Below are 15,353 nucleotides of genomic sequence, written 5' to 3'. Positions count from 1 at the left end.
GAAATCTTCTTTGAAGGGTAATTATCATAATTTATAATGGGCAAATCTAAACTCTTTCCAGTATTTCTCTAAACTTTCCAGTGACTTCATTGCCCATAAATGATAAGTTTTGTCACTTTCTTTAAATGTGTATTTTCAAAATATGCACAGCTCCTCAAATGTGAGAAGTTATCTCCATGACCTATAATTAGGAAACTAAATAGTACTTTTCTCCAGTTAGCACAAACGAACATTCGGTCTACTAAAATAATTTGATTGCCAAATAAAAAGAAACAAAATTAAACAGCTAAGATACGACTGCTAGGCTAGGTACTAAGGAATTTATATTCTGAAAGTCCCTGTGATTTCAAATTGTAGCTCCGATTTTTATAAAATAGAAATATAAAATAAAAGATATATATTTAACTTTAAAATAACAAAGGAAATTCACCCTCTGATGAATATGGTTCAGTTCAGTATGCTATAATCTAGTAACAAAGACTTAAGTAAAAATATGTCAATTATGAGTTAACTTACAGTACAGGGAAGAAAAGATTGAAAAAAAGGAACAAACACTTAAAACCACCATTTTGAAGCCCAGATTATCCAAACTGACTGTTTCCATTGACAGATTAAATTATGTTGCAACATTAACATTTCATGAGAAACCTTCTAAACGAACACTTCAGAAAATGATGATTGCTGAACTGAATAACAGGCATAAAAAATATAAAACAACTCACCCAGCCCCATATGGCTATTCTTTTTTCATCAATGAAACCCATTTCTATGAATTTTCTAAAGTAAAAGAAACAAATTTTTAGAATGTTAAGTGTGTACACATGACATTTACTTCATTACACAACCATATTTAATCCAAAGATTTAATAGAAACGCTACATTTTCTTTGTTTAAACACATGCATAATAAGGCCGCATTTACAAATAATTAAAATAATATTATCATGTTTCCTGCAAAGAGATAAAAGGATTCTCTTAGACTCTATTGTACAGTTATTGAGTGGTAATCTCAGAGCGGTAAGGCCTTGTAGTCTAATCGTGGGGGTGTACCTGAGACTCAGAGAGGCCAAAAGATGGGTTCATAGTGACACAAGAAGTAGCAGTAGTATTGAGCAGGACCAAATTTCCAAATCCCCAGCTATTGGAAAGAAGGATTTTGTTCTTGCTGTTTTAAATTATATTAATTTCTTATCACATTGTTTGTTGAGTTGTTAATGATAATCACCACTTCATTTTCAGAGACATCTGGGAGAAATATACAACCGTCTTCCATTTCATACTTAGGCATCCTCAATTCATCGTGCATGGGGCCATTACATATGTCTTTTAGAATATGGAAATAATTCCTTTTTAGCTCCATCACAGAAGAGCATCCATTTGAAAACTGTTTTGAAAATAAATCTTTCCTTAGGAGCAAGGGGCTATACTGAAGGACAACGTTTAAAAAGTCATGGGAAACTCTCAAAATTGAGGGTTTCAAGCTAATTTCTAACATATTACCCTAAGGGCTGGTGTTCTAGAGCAATTGTGATTTGTCTGGGGATTGGTTTGATAAAAACTCAAGAAAATCTCAGAGAAACAGCAGCTGGACTGGAATGTAGCAAACTGGATCAGCCATTGCAGAAACCACTGTATGCAACAGTGACAGGAAGGAGAGGAGAAGACCAAAGGAGACACACAGTCCCAGAAAAATACTATCTTCTTGTTCCATTCAATTACTGTTAAAGACCTTTCTCATCAGTTCTTCTCTGAAAGTAGAACTGAGTGATTTTCATTACTTGAATAATGTAGTTTCTTAAAGGGATTTCACAGCAACCATTTCGCTCTTGCATTGATTCAACATGCACGTTTCCGATGCATAGAGAAGTTGGGCAAATGCCCGGGACAAACAGATGGGAAGAGGCCCCGTTAGTCACAGCTTACCCGACACTGATTCTGAAGGACACTGAGGAGTCTACAGAGAAGAAATGCAGTAGCAAATGGAAAGTTGCTACCTGTGTGGATGCTGCTCATGATATAGAAGAGAAAATGTGCAGCAAATTGTGACACTTGAGCAATTCTTGCACAAACTTCAAAAACCAAATGAAAGAAGAGAAGGTTCACTTTCTTGTTTAAAAAAATAACCTTGCTACTAGTGCTTGAAGACAGTTCTGAGACATAAAACCATTTGTGATTTTATGATCTCCCAGAAGCCAACAATCATACTACCTTACATCTGGGGTAAAGAGCAAATAACAGGTGATACATGGGAACAGGAAACTCTTAACAGCTCTCTTCCTAGGTTTATTCTGAAAGGATGACATTTACAGGAAATGATAGTGCAATAGTTAACATGGAAATGAAACATTAACACTGAATGTGGCAGGACTAGGTTAAAGGTTAGCTAGATAATCTTAGCACTTCCAGACCAATGAGGCACTATCAAATTCACCTTCAAATTCTGAAGCGTTTCCCAGAGGGTTGTAAATACTGTTGATAATGTGATTATATCAACAAAATGTCAGTAACAAATGAAAAGGATGTTTTTCTAATCTTGGAGTCTGGATTGAACTTTATAACTTTTCTCTCATAAAGATGGCCTGAGGCCAAGGTAAACTTGGAATCGTAGTGATCAATTATTATCCTATTTTAGAAATATTCTTATTCATACCATCTATAAAAGCATGATAGAAAATTTCATCTCATGTAATTCTTCCCCACCACTAACCCTCAAGTTATATCAAATTTTAAAGTTGTGGGAATATCAAAAGTGCCAAATATACTCCAAATGAGCAAAGTTGCCCTTATAACCACCAAAGTTTTAAGGGTCTCACATATGTACCATTTGAAGAGATGCCTAAAGACAGCAGGTTCCAGTCTCCCTTGTCTGCAGCTTCACAAGCATCTCTTCTGACGCATTTTCTTTCATATAGACAGAAGTTATAAGACGATATGACTTCTTGTTTTCCCCTACTTTGCTTTGTTTAAATCTATTTGTTGGCCTTGAGTAGTATTTACTGTTGTTTCCAAATATGTACGTACGATTTTCTTTTGGTATGTCAAAAGCTTAGCCAGATTGCATTTTGTAAAAGATTCAGGGGACAAATTTTATTCTCTGAGAGGCAACTTAAGGGCTACAGTAGAAGTATTATAATCTCAATTCCCCAGGTCAGGCATTTAGTGTCTGATTCCTAAAACACTTCCTTAGGAGGTATATTGAATCATCCCCAGGATTATTATTCTGAGTCTATCCTATTTAGCTTTTGTTTTCTCAAAGCATTGGATTATAAGGCTTCCTTTTCACAGTTGCATAAGAACGATTTCAAGCAAAATCAAGGCCAGCTCTGGCTGTCATCTCCACTGTTGTTTATAGACTTTGCTTGGGGCCACGCAGCTGCCCATATTCTCTGGGGTGTTTACTAAAAGTTTGATCTAACAACAATTTTGTCCCTTCAGAGTGTAGGTGGCTTATTTACTTTTACCTGATTGTAAGCACACTGAAAACAGAAATTGCAAATTGCACAATTTTATACAGAGTGTACTGTAATGGCATGTATTAATATTACTATTTGCTATGTTGTTGAATGGCTGAGTATATGGGTGAACATATGTTTTCCCCATAGCAGGAAGACTCTTCAGATTCCATCCTAAAAATGGCTCAGAGAAAGTAGAGGTATCCAATTACCACCCCTAGTCCATCTTCAATTCTAAATGCCAAAGACAAATTGGTACTACTGCGAAAATCAGTAGAAGGTAGAATTTATGGCTTTGTGTCCTGTATGTTGAATATCACGGCTCAGGTTTAAAATTTCATTTCATCCAAGGAAAATATTAAGAAGCTATTTCTTCTTAGGTTCAAATGGTGCATTTGTTCTGGTAAATAAACACATAAAAGTATAATGACATATTTTGTTGTTACTGGTGGGTTGTGATGATGATGATGATGATGAAGACAATGATTTTTTAACCAATGCCAAAATAAACCACTTTTTAGCTCTTTTAGCTTTGGAAAAGATCTAAATAAATTATAAATGAGATATAATTCTCATCTCTGTTTTCATGTAGTCCCAGGATTACATGCCCTTGATGTTTATTGCATGGTTTAAATGCAAATAGATGTGAGTCATGGTGCTAAAAAGAAGTCCCCCATGGAATTAGGCTACAATTCTGTGGATGGCATTAATATTCTCATTAAGGCACACTACAGTCTTTATATGAGAAAATGGTGTCTCACTGGGGTTTTTCTTTGAACTATCTCCTCCAAACAAGTGAATAGTTGAAAGGCCAAAAGTCTGAATCCATAAGAAAGAGGGAGCTTCCAGAAATTGAGTGATAGCTACAGATTTTAGTGTTAGTAACCTACTTACTAATTTGTTATATTGTACTCAGATAGACTTTGTTTTTTATTGAACATTTTGTGTGTTCCCAGAATGAGAGAAGCACTTGAAAATGTATGGGTTATGGACACCTTTCTATTTTTAAAAATCATTACTTGTGAGTCTAAACTCTTCTGCTTTGATTAGAGACAAAAATATAGAAAAGTGTTGTCTAGGCCTGGCTCCTGGCTGTTAAATACAATCTTTGTTCTGCATGTTGCAGTGACATCATTAAGTATTAATGACATTAAGGAGATAAAAAATGTACTAAAGAAATTTCTAAATTTATCTTTGCCTGTGAAACAGTGTTTGACCTTTAGCTCCGCACATGCACATATATTCATGACTGAGAGTGCAATTAGCCTGCTACCTTTTAAATTTACAAACTATTATTCTTAGCTTCACATACTCATAACATAATAACAAAACCCAACAACTATAGAGACATGGCAAGAATTATTTGCACAGTGTTTCTAAAAAAGCCACAGTTTTGGTGCCTATATAGTCCTGTTTCAGGAAAAGATGATTGAACTATAAATCACGGTTGAAAATATATATAGTTGAGAAGAAGAAATCAGATTATGAATCTGTGCTTCCCCTAAATGTTTTCATAATATAATTTCTGTTGTGTAAAATGACTGTTTTTGTCAAACGAAAACAGGCAAACACTTTCATGCTACCATGGCCGACTGATAGCTAGTTTAACCACAAATGAATGTCTAACATCTAAAAATATGTAGTGCTGATAAAATCTGGAACTATTTCTAAACTTATGAGGTAGAATCCACAATGCTTGAGCAAATTCAGATATTTGTTTTCCTGAAGATCATCATTAGAGTTCGAAGTTTTTCTATCAATTGTAAGAAATGGAACTAAATTAAAAGATATTAGAGTGGATGACAACACATCAAAAGAGGGTATTTGTCATTTAGCACTTGAAATCATTTTTCTACACATTCGTTAGCTCTCTTCTATAAATACTTTTTTTTCATATTTGGCAGAAATACCCCTTTAAGATTAGTGATAGTTTTAGACCAAGTTAGAAAAAGAAAAAAAAAAAAGAATTAAGTCATGAAGAATGGAGAAACACAATAGTGATTGCATGACTTTTGTTGCATGTTGACATCTGCTTGAATGAGAAGGTGCTCACCTGACAGCTGCAATCTGGTCTTCAACTTCATAAACACCCAGTTTTCGATACACTGCATACAGGAGTTTGTCACCTTGGAAAGCTGTTCCTCGACCATCTACCAAGGCAATGACCATCCCTTCCTTACTTGCAAGATAAGATATCCAATTAACAGCAAATACAGACCTTACGCTCTGACTGCAGGGACCACCATACCTAAAGGAAAAAAAAAAAGAATCTTTGATTGCTTTGTAAAACTCAATTTCCCATCCTGGCCAAGCATTGCTTCTAGTAATTCCAGTACAATTATGTGATAAAATAACAATGGCGTTAGAACTGGCTCAAAATCAAGAGGAGTCCAGGCTTTTCCCAGAGGTTTGCTACAAGGAAGTTGTTTTGGGACACAGCCTCTCCTATTCCCCAAAACGGATACATCTAGGGTTGGCATTTCAAGGAATATGTGTGGGTTTTTCGTCATTTCTGCCACCTGCCACTTGCTAAAAGCAGACATAAGATATACTAAAAAAAATGCATGGTGTTTTAAGCAAATTGTGTGTAGGTCAGCACTGATTTTGGGTGTGATTCCACTAAATGTATTCTATTCCTTTATTTCATTTCTAACTCAATTACATAAGATGTGAAGATGATTTACAATATTTTTTTGGCTGCAGTTTCTCTATCTCAAAGGTATTCTGACACATTCGGCAAATTGCCATACAAAGGAAATTTAACACAGCAAATGCAAGCAAGTCCAGCTAAAATCTCAAAACTTCCTCAATCTATTTTAAATAGCCATATTTTATTTACTCTGATTAGTTGAAGAATACATAAAAACAGCATCAATAGGAACTGTTACCAAGGAGAATGGTTCATTCTATTTCATAAATGTGTATTTCATCTAACATATTTTCAGTAAATAGTTTTTACACCAAAGAAAATATTACATACACTTGAATTAGCAAGGGATACTTCTTTGATCTGTCAAATTGAGGAGGAAGAATCATCTTGTACCATAAAGCTTTGAGGAAAAAAAAAGGAGAAAAATCTTCATTCCACAGCACTAGTAACATAATTTATTGTCTTTAATAACAATATATGCCATAAAATCAATTTTCAACTACTAAATTGTTAAGAATTTAGGATATATTTAAAAGTAACTTTATTAAATTTTTGTGTTAAATGTATAAATGACTAGAAACCTTGAATTACTATTTGTTCTAGAAGGATACATTTTAAAATTAAAATTAGATAAGCTCTTTTTAAAAAAATGTCAATGTGGAAAGGAAGCTATTGAAAAGGTATAAGATCAACTATGTTCACAAACATATTAAAGATATTTAGTAAAACAGAATTGTTATAGTAAGATTATTTTAAATGAAATCCTATAATATTAATAGATCACAGAATTTGCACTGTAACATTCACCCTATGCTTTTTTAAAAGCAAGAAAATTGCTCAGCTTCATATCTATAAATGAGAAGTTTTTAAAAGATCTTACCAATTTCATCTACTTCAAGTTTCTTAATTTCCTCTTTGGGCAGCTGGATATTTTTCAAAGCATTTTCCAATTCCTTGTTTTCTTCCAGGATTTTAATTTCTGAAAAAAGTTAAATGTTCATTTGTAATCAATACTATTTCCATAAACAATTTTTTTCCTTAAAATTCCTTTGACTTCAATATGGGTGAAACTGAAACTGTGAAAAGCTTGCTTAAGAAGTGAAGTTTCATATTGACAAATGTATTTATAATCCAGCCTTTAGAGCAGATATAAGCTTATGAAGGACATCACATTTTAATCACTGTGTCTTTAACTAATTCTAATAGCATCAAAACACATTTTGAGCAAAAATCACAGGAGCAACAATGTTTATTCAATCACGTTTTCCCATCTAAAGCTGTTTTGTTTTTAAGTTTAAAGCCATGACCTAAGCAGGTGATATTTCTTTTATCATATACTTAAAAAAATGTAGTGGAAATACAATCTGGATTGCTGGGGCCTCAAATTTAAAATAATTAATTGTGTAATTCCAAAATTTGTTTTTTAATTTTTAAAGTGTAAAGTTGAATATTATTTCTGCGATTTTTAAAATCTTTCTTTCTTACGCTTTCCTGTTGTACTTGTTTAATAAAGGATATTCTCCTGTTTTTGGAAATTGAATTAGTTGTATGCTATTCTTTCAGATCCTTTCTCTCAAGATAGTGATATATCTGAGTAAGACAACTACATGTTGTGTATACACACACACACACACACACTATGCTCTTTCTCTGTCTTAAATCTTTAAAAAATCTAAAACCTGCTATTTATACTCGAGCTCAGTTATATTTCACACCTTAATATTTGAAAAGGAACAAATCCATTGATCTCTTGAATCTGTAGATTGGTAATACATGCAAATAGGTTTCTAGCAATAGAGGGCTTTTTATAGACTTTATTTTGAACCTGGGATTGACATCAGCATCTTCTAGAGAAAAGTTAGCCTTTCAAATAATATGTGGAGTTTTAGCTTTATGTTTTAAAAGAGGGGCTGGATGACTTGTGAGGTATATTTATTGCTACGAAAGATGTCCATGGACTTCTTGTTTTTATGCCTTTTTGAAAGAGTGGTCTCTGAAGAGAGAGTGCTGGAGGAGTGCTTGTGACTATACTAAGTTTGCCAAACCACTTCTCTTGTAACTCTCAGTTTTCATATACTCATGGCATTTTGCTCCAACATGTTATATTTAATCTTAGCACAAGTATAGATGTTTTGGGTATGATTTGTATAAGATACATAATGAATTTCACATTAACTTTGGGTAATCCATCAGGGAAGAGATACTTGTGACACCTTAAAAGTTAAAACCAAAAAAGTAAAATGAATACACAATTCTAAGTACAGTAGAGCCAACCCTTCATTCTTGCGTGGATTCTGTTTGTGGAGCTGCCATGGATAAAGAGACTCCTGTGTGGATCAAGTGCACAGAGTGGCTGATTGATTGACTCGTTACTATTTGTATTATTTTACCACAAGCACTGGAAGTGGGAGACAGTATCTGGGTGTTGTCACGTGCTTATGGCTTTGACTCTTTCTTCATTCTATTCTTAGCTATCGAACTTTTCTGATACATGACTTAATGACATGCAAAATTTAATCTAAATGCTTTTATGGTTCAGAGTTGCATTTTTATGGATAGTGAGTGGGCAATTTTTCCACCTCTTGGAGCACAAACAGAATCTCACAGGGGGCAGTGGGAAGAGTGAGAGGTGGCAGCTGGGCTTCTCAATAAGGCTGTGCATTAAAAACCCATAACCTAGAAAGGGGAGTACAGGTCAGACCATACATTTTACTTTCTTTCACCCATCACTGTATACCCAGTACCAAGCACACACAGCACCTAGTATCTGGCCTGTAGTATCTGCTCCACATGTATTTGTAGGCTCTTCATTGTGATGAAATTGAGTTTTAACAATGATGGATCTTATACTTGATTTCTGTTTGAATCGTTTTAAAATCCCATATTGCTGATTAAATTATGGGAAGAATCCATGGGAAGGCTGATTAATAAGGGCATGTCATGAATTGGTTAATTTGAATAAGCATTTTCTGTGCCCAAAGCAACTAAGCTTTAACTGGGCCCTCCCTGACAATTCCAGCTGTTCTGGATTCCCACAGAATCTGGTTCAAGTACTACCTGCTATTTTCAAATAAACTTCCCCCTCTTTGCAGGGAAAATGAAGCCACTTCACTGTGTTCCAACTTTCATACAATTATACCAACAATTTCTTTATTATCTCCCATCACATCACAAGAGATTAATCCCCTTACCTGTCTCTGATCTTCATCCTCTCTCAACTTCTTAGGGACCTCCCTCCTCTATGTTTTCCTTCCATTTTTTCTGCTGATTTCCTCTATCAACATCCACTCATACTCAAATGTTTATCCTCTTTCAAAAACAAAATTAAACCTACATCAATCTTTTACAGCCATCATCCCACCAATCCCCTCTTCTCATCACACTCAGACCGACTGGAAATACTGTCTTTTTTAACTTACTTATGCAGACCTAATTTTGCTTTAATCTGGCTTCCACCTCCACTGCTCCACTGAAATGGCTCTGGCCAAGCTAATGTCAATCTCCCTCTTGCTAAGTCCATTAATTTAGAGCAAGTCTTCCCTCACTCTCTGCAGCATCTGGTACAGCTGATTATTTCCTCCTCCTTGAGCTCTTCTCCTCCCCTGCTTTCCACAATACCATACTCTCAAGTTTGTCCCCCTCCTTCTGTTCCTTCTTGGTCTCCTCTCCAGGCTCATTTTTCTCCTTCCATTTCTCAAGTGTTGATGTTCCACATAGTTTTGTTGTAGGCTCACTCCCCACTAACTCTATCCACTCTTGTTTTGTCCACTTGGCTCATATCATCCACTTCCAAGGCCTTAGTTACCACATGCTCCATAAATTAATGACTTTCATCATTATCTTCAGTCCAAACTGATCTTCTGGCATCCAGATCCAAAATGATGTCACTACAGAGCAGCTCCACTTAGATATCTCATCAGTGCCTCAAGCTCAACATTTAAAACAAAATTCATCATCCTCCCAAAACCTGATCTCCACAATGACTACTCTATTTCAGTAAAAAACCATTAGTATCAAGCCAATCATCCAAATAGCATCATCACCTACTTCATATTCATGAGTCTCGGGTTTGTGGTAGTTATCATTAGTAAACATTTCCTAACCCCCAAAACCCAGATGAGCTGCTCTTCCTGTGTGCTTCCAGGCTTTCTGTAGTTCCCCTATCTTAGAACGCACCCCACTATATTGTAACTGCCCATTTCCATGTTCATATTCCCCACTCATCTATAACCTCCTTGAGGACAAGGACATCGTCTAACCCAGTATCTCTTTATTTTATAGATAGATCCAGGACCTAGTACAGTGCCTGGCTTAATGTGGTAGAAATTCCATAAATATTTGTTGAATGAGATTGCTGACACCAAATGCAATCTAAATAAGAGACACAGCACTGCTCCAAAACAGCAGCTGAACATTTACTATTAAAAATACAAATTTCCAAGCATAACTTGAGACGTACCACATTAAAATCTTTGGGGAAGTCCTGGGAATCTGTATTTATAATGAACATAGGAGAATAATTTCACATTAGGTAAGTTGTGGAACTGTGCTCTGAAAGAATTTGAATTCTATTTTTTCTGTTAGTACTTATTTAATTACATCTGACATATCTGAGGGTGTACCTATTTTGTAAATAGTGAGTGAAGTAATAGGGCTTCGAAATCAGTACACAGATCTGCCAGGAATCTAACAAGGATCTCAAGAAAGTAGAAATTCATGCTATGGAAAAAGAAAGGCTGGCTAATATTTTGCAGCCTTGATAAAATGAGAATTATACACAGATGGTGATTTCTATTAAAACAAAACCTTGTCGACTTGAAATCAATCCCACTGACTGAGATGGTCAAATTAAGAAATATAATCTGTTATTCTTAAAAGTATTTCCTTATTAGACACAAGGTTTCAAAAAACCTTAAAATGAAACTAAATTCACAGTCCCATTATCACAATGCCTGTCCTGTCCAGAGTTCCCAAATTGATTCTGTTTTTTTTTTTCTTGTTATTTTCACCTACACTTGAGCCATTGAGCTGACAGCCAAAGTAATCCCAAGGCAGTCTCCTGACTTGTCACCCAAGCTGTCCAGGGACAATCGCAGGCATGAGTGCTGAAGAAAGTGGCATCTGCCTCATTGTCCCTGGCCTCCAACAACTCCAACCCTGTAATGTTGTTTAATAGTAAATCAAAAGATAATGGAGAGCCAGCAGGAAGAGTATCAGAGCAATTAGACACTTGGACAACTCTGCTGCGAGCAAAACTGGTCGTCTTTGAGATGTGAACTATTTTGAACCAATATCACAAATACAGGATAGAGGAGGACTGTCTTGATAGCAGTTGAAAATGGAAAGAGCCTCCAAATTTCAGGGCGTTCATACGTGGCAACAATGTGATGTAGCTGTTAAAACAAAAAAAGCTGGCGTGACAGTCACCCTCTGCTCTGAACTGAAGAAGTTACATGCAGAATTTGTTTCCAGTTTGGGATGTTACCACACACACACACACACACACACACACACACACACAAGCAAACAACCCCCTACCCCCAACCCCTGAGGAAAAAAAAAACACCCTAGGGATTCTATTTTGGAAGGAAGATCGTACTGAATGTGCTAAGTTTTTTCCCAATTCTAATCTGTGCTTTTTATAAGGCTGATTGGAGAAGATAGAATTAAACCCTCTGATATAACTCATCTGTGTTATGCCAGGTTCTCACTGCAAAGAATTATTAAATTTCATAGGATCATATTTGACCCAAATAATATCCAAATCTGTGCAATAATAAGTGATGTGATAACAGGATTCCATCGCAGTTCCCCTTGGTGGTATGGAGAAACTGCTTGCTTTCTCTAGCGGAGCATCACAGAGAGTTCAGGATTACTTGAGACAAGATAGATAGCATGCAAGAGAGAGTACCTTGATCAGTGCGTCCATCATGAAGGGTGGAAATGGGGATGCCTGGGCCTGTGTGCAGGATGAAAACAAAATCATGGCTTAGTGTTAAAATAACAATTCGTTTTCAAGACGGGCTGCTGGTAGTATTTGTGATTAGTGTCAAGTGCCAGTACATCTTTTAATTCTGCAGCTATTTTTTTCCCCATAGAGAAGAAAACATCACTTTTAAGTCACATTTAAACAATACATGAGATCAAAGCCCACTCAAAGAACAGCTGTGAGAGAAGCCTTGCCTGTGCACTTTTCCAAGACTAATCCTGAATCGTTAATATCTAATTACACAAATGCACCCCAGAAGCTGCAGTGACAAATGGCCTTCTGGGAAGATGTCATGCTGTATTGGGCCAGTTTTGGCTGTGTCTTTATTATCAAACAACCTTCACCAGTACCCAGATTGGATTTTCAATCTGGCTTCTTGGTTCAATGTTCAGCTTATTTAGATGGGTAAAACCGAGTATTTTTTCCATGGAGTAATACATGCAGAAATCTATACAGGATATACTTCCTTTTAAAATATGCTGTGGCAGGTCCCTGGGAAGCAGTCCTGGAAGGAGGTTTGTGGGGGTGGTATTGGGCTGCACACTTGTGGGGGAAGGGGAGGAAGGATAGGGCAGGGAAGGAAGGTGGATGTCACTGCTGTCACATAGAGACCCCTAGATAGCTTGTAGAGTTGTCTCCAATGGGGCAACAAGGCTGACCTTTACCCCCTAGCATGGAGCTTTACCCCCTAGCATTGGATGTGGCCTGGGAGAAGAGGAAACTCCAGTGTGGTGGGGGGAGGTAGGGTTGGAGGGCGTGTTCAACTGTAAGTTGTCAGCCACTATCACTCTCAGTAGCTGAAGAAATGACTGAGTCAGTTAGTCCTGAAGATGGGGATGAAGGGATCTGGCTGGCACACCAGTGTCCACTACATATTCCAACATACATTCAGCTTCTCCATGCAGAAACTGGCCATTTTTAGCAAGATCTACAAATAGTTAAAAACGAATTAATCCTTACTTGAAATACAGGATCAAATAATGTCTGGAAATATACCTTTTAAGCATAAATTTGCTCAGTCAGTAGGTTAAAAGCAACAAATATGGAGGTTGGTGGTACATGTTCATTTGCCACCCACCCCCCCCCCCCGCCCAGATAGGGTGAGGATGCTACCTTCTACGTGGAGGGAACCCATTAGAGTAGCATGCTTGGCTCATGCTAAACAGAGGAGAAATGAATTTTTTGTAGAGTTCTGAGAAGACTTGGGTATGAGTAGCTCCTTCTGTCTTGCTTCTGGCATCTTTCTGCCTGCAGAGAACATGCTTTTGATCTGTTCCTCAGTGCTGTACCTGCGCCAGTGCCAAGCCCCATGGAGGAAGATGGTGGCTGCCCTGTCATACCCATATTTGTGTAAATGTAATTCTGGGATGCAATATTGGGAGACCACACAGCTTTACCACATTTTCCAACTAGCCTTTACAAGTAAAGATAATATTTTGGTTTCCTGCCTGAATCCTAGTCTAATTTGGAAATGAGGAAAAAGGATAGTATTTATTAGGCTCCCTCAAGACCCAAAAGTTCCTGTGTGGAATCTCAGAATTTTATAGAATGTTATTGCAGAGATTTTCATTTTGGCCAGTTTTTCATCAAAATTATGAAAAAGGACAAATACACATATTACATTTTCAGGCAGCATGCAAAGAAATGAGACATGAATATAAATTTCTAGACTCTAATCAACCAGCATCTACCCTGTGGAATGTTCATGGGTGTGTAGTTTCAATAATGGAAACTTGCATATCTTTTTTTTTTTGCCTAAAAAACGAGACAGATAAATGACTAACTGTATTTGACACTGGATGAAGGTGTGATCCTAGTGGCCTAAACATCAGTCCTTGAGAAGCCTACCTTGCATGCTTTTGTTCCATCAGCATCATCGATATAATTTTACCTGTTTTGATCCTATCATCTGGGACTTACTAACCATCCCTCGGGAGAGTTTGAAGTTACATAATGAGGCTTTACTCTTAGTCCTGAAGGGAAAGATTTCAAGGTTTTTCCTATGATGGCGCAGTGACTCATTTTACTGGAGCTTCAAAAACACCAGACGATGTGATGCTTCCCACACAGTATATTTTTTGCTAAATGGGAAATTACCATACTGCCGAGGAAGAGTGAGTGGTGGAAAAGTCAGGCGATTCAAGTTCTAGAAAGGACTCTTCCACCAACTTTTGATGAGAGCTTAGGCTTTTATTCTTCATCTCTTCAGTGGGCACACAGGCTCAAGTAGATATTAGGAAGACAAAGTAATATAAAATGTGAGACAGTGCCTTCCAAAAACGTTAAAGCATTATACAAATGCAGAATGCATACACATATAAATGCATGGATGTAAATGTAGTGTCACTGATGCATTCATCAGCAAATGCATCAGCATAAAACCAGTTTTTTTGGTAGACTTTGCAAGGGACAGCAATGTTACCTCATATCTATGTTAATTCCACAAACATTGAATGTCTATTATGTATTAGACATTCTTCTTGGTCTTAGAAATACAAAGATTAAAGGAAAGTAGCCCCTGCCTTCCAGGAGAAAAAGATAGATAAACAGATGACTCAGTATAGTTAGCTCAATGATACTATGTGCCTGGCATGTAAGCGTTCAATCTATGTTGCATAAATACATAGCTTAGGTTGAAAAATGTTGCATATAACTTGAGAGGGACATTTAATGTATACCTTTAAATGCCAGTAACCACAATCAGCACATATGGTCATGAACAACAATCTCTTGACATTTCAAAGATGCCACTGACCAAACATTTTATGAAAGTGTTATTTCAAACTGACATCTTTGTGCTATCTTGAAGGGAGAATTTGGGTTAAAATGCTTATTCATGTCCACATAGTCAAATGAGCTGCAGCTCAGGTTCAGGGGCCAGGTGGCTGGACTGAGGGAAGTGGCATGTTAGGGTAGCCTTCATTCTGGTTCCCTTTATGGGATCTTCAGGGCCTCTGCAACTGAACAGGGAGATCGAGCAGTCAAAGAATCCATTTGTTCTTTAAGCCACATACCCCTACCAGGGGAGCTGATACCAAAACAGGAGGGTAGCATACATTTTGTATTACCTTTTCCAACTACTCTAACTCCCAGCCCCAAATTAGGAATAAGCTGGAGGGAGGTGACAGAGATTGGAGAATCAGAGATTCCCAAGTCAGTTTTCCAAATCTCTATAATGACTACTTAGACCCCAATGTATTTCATTGATCTACATTGGCCTCTTAACCTAACCTGTTTTATTGTTTGCCACATGCTCAAGATAT

At 36.7% G+C, this 15,353-nt stretch overlaps 1 protein-coding gene across 2 annotated transcripts in view; it reads right to left on the bottom strand.

Moving 5' to 3' along the window:
* Positions 1 to 15,353, bottom strand: part of FAP (fibroblast activation protein alpha) — a 73,239-nt gene that overhangs the window by 12,063 nt on the left and 45,823 nt on the right. For both annotated transcript variants that reach the window (XM_032755561.2, XM_032755562.2), the window contains 5 exons: positions 12,013 to 12,060; positions 6,982 to 7,080; positions 6,432 to 6,501; positions 5,505 to 5,699; positions 723 to 777 (listed from right to left, as the gene is read on the bottom strand). In XM_032755561.2, the coding sequence (XP_032611452.1) occupies positions 723 to 777; positions 5,505 to 5,699; positions 6,432 to 6,501; positions 6,982 to 7,080; positions 12,013 to 12,060 (467 nt within the window). The remainder of the gene's footprint in view (positions 1 to 722; positions 778 to 5,504; positions 5,700 to 6,431; positions 6,502 to 6,981; positions 7,081 to 12,012; positions 12,061 to 15,353) is intronic.

The sequence above is a fragment of the Hylobates moloch genome, unplaced genomic scaffold, assembly GCF_009828535.3.
Source record: "Hylobates moloch isolate HMO894 unplaced genomic scaffold, HMol_V3 SCAFFOLD_1, whole genome shotgun sequence".
Taxonomy (NCBI): Eukaryota; Metazoa; Chordata; class Mammalia; order Primates; family Hylobatidae; genus Hylobates; species Hylobates moloch.
The sequence above is the reverse complement of the archived record's forward strand: the minus strand, read 5'-3'. Positions and strand labels throughout refer to the sequence as shown.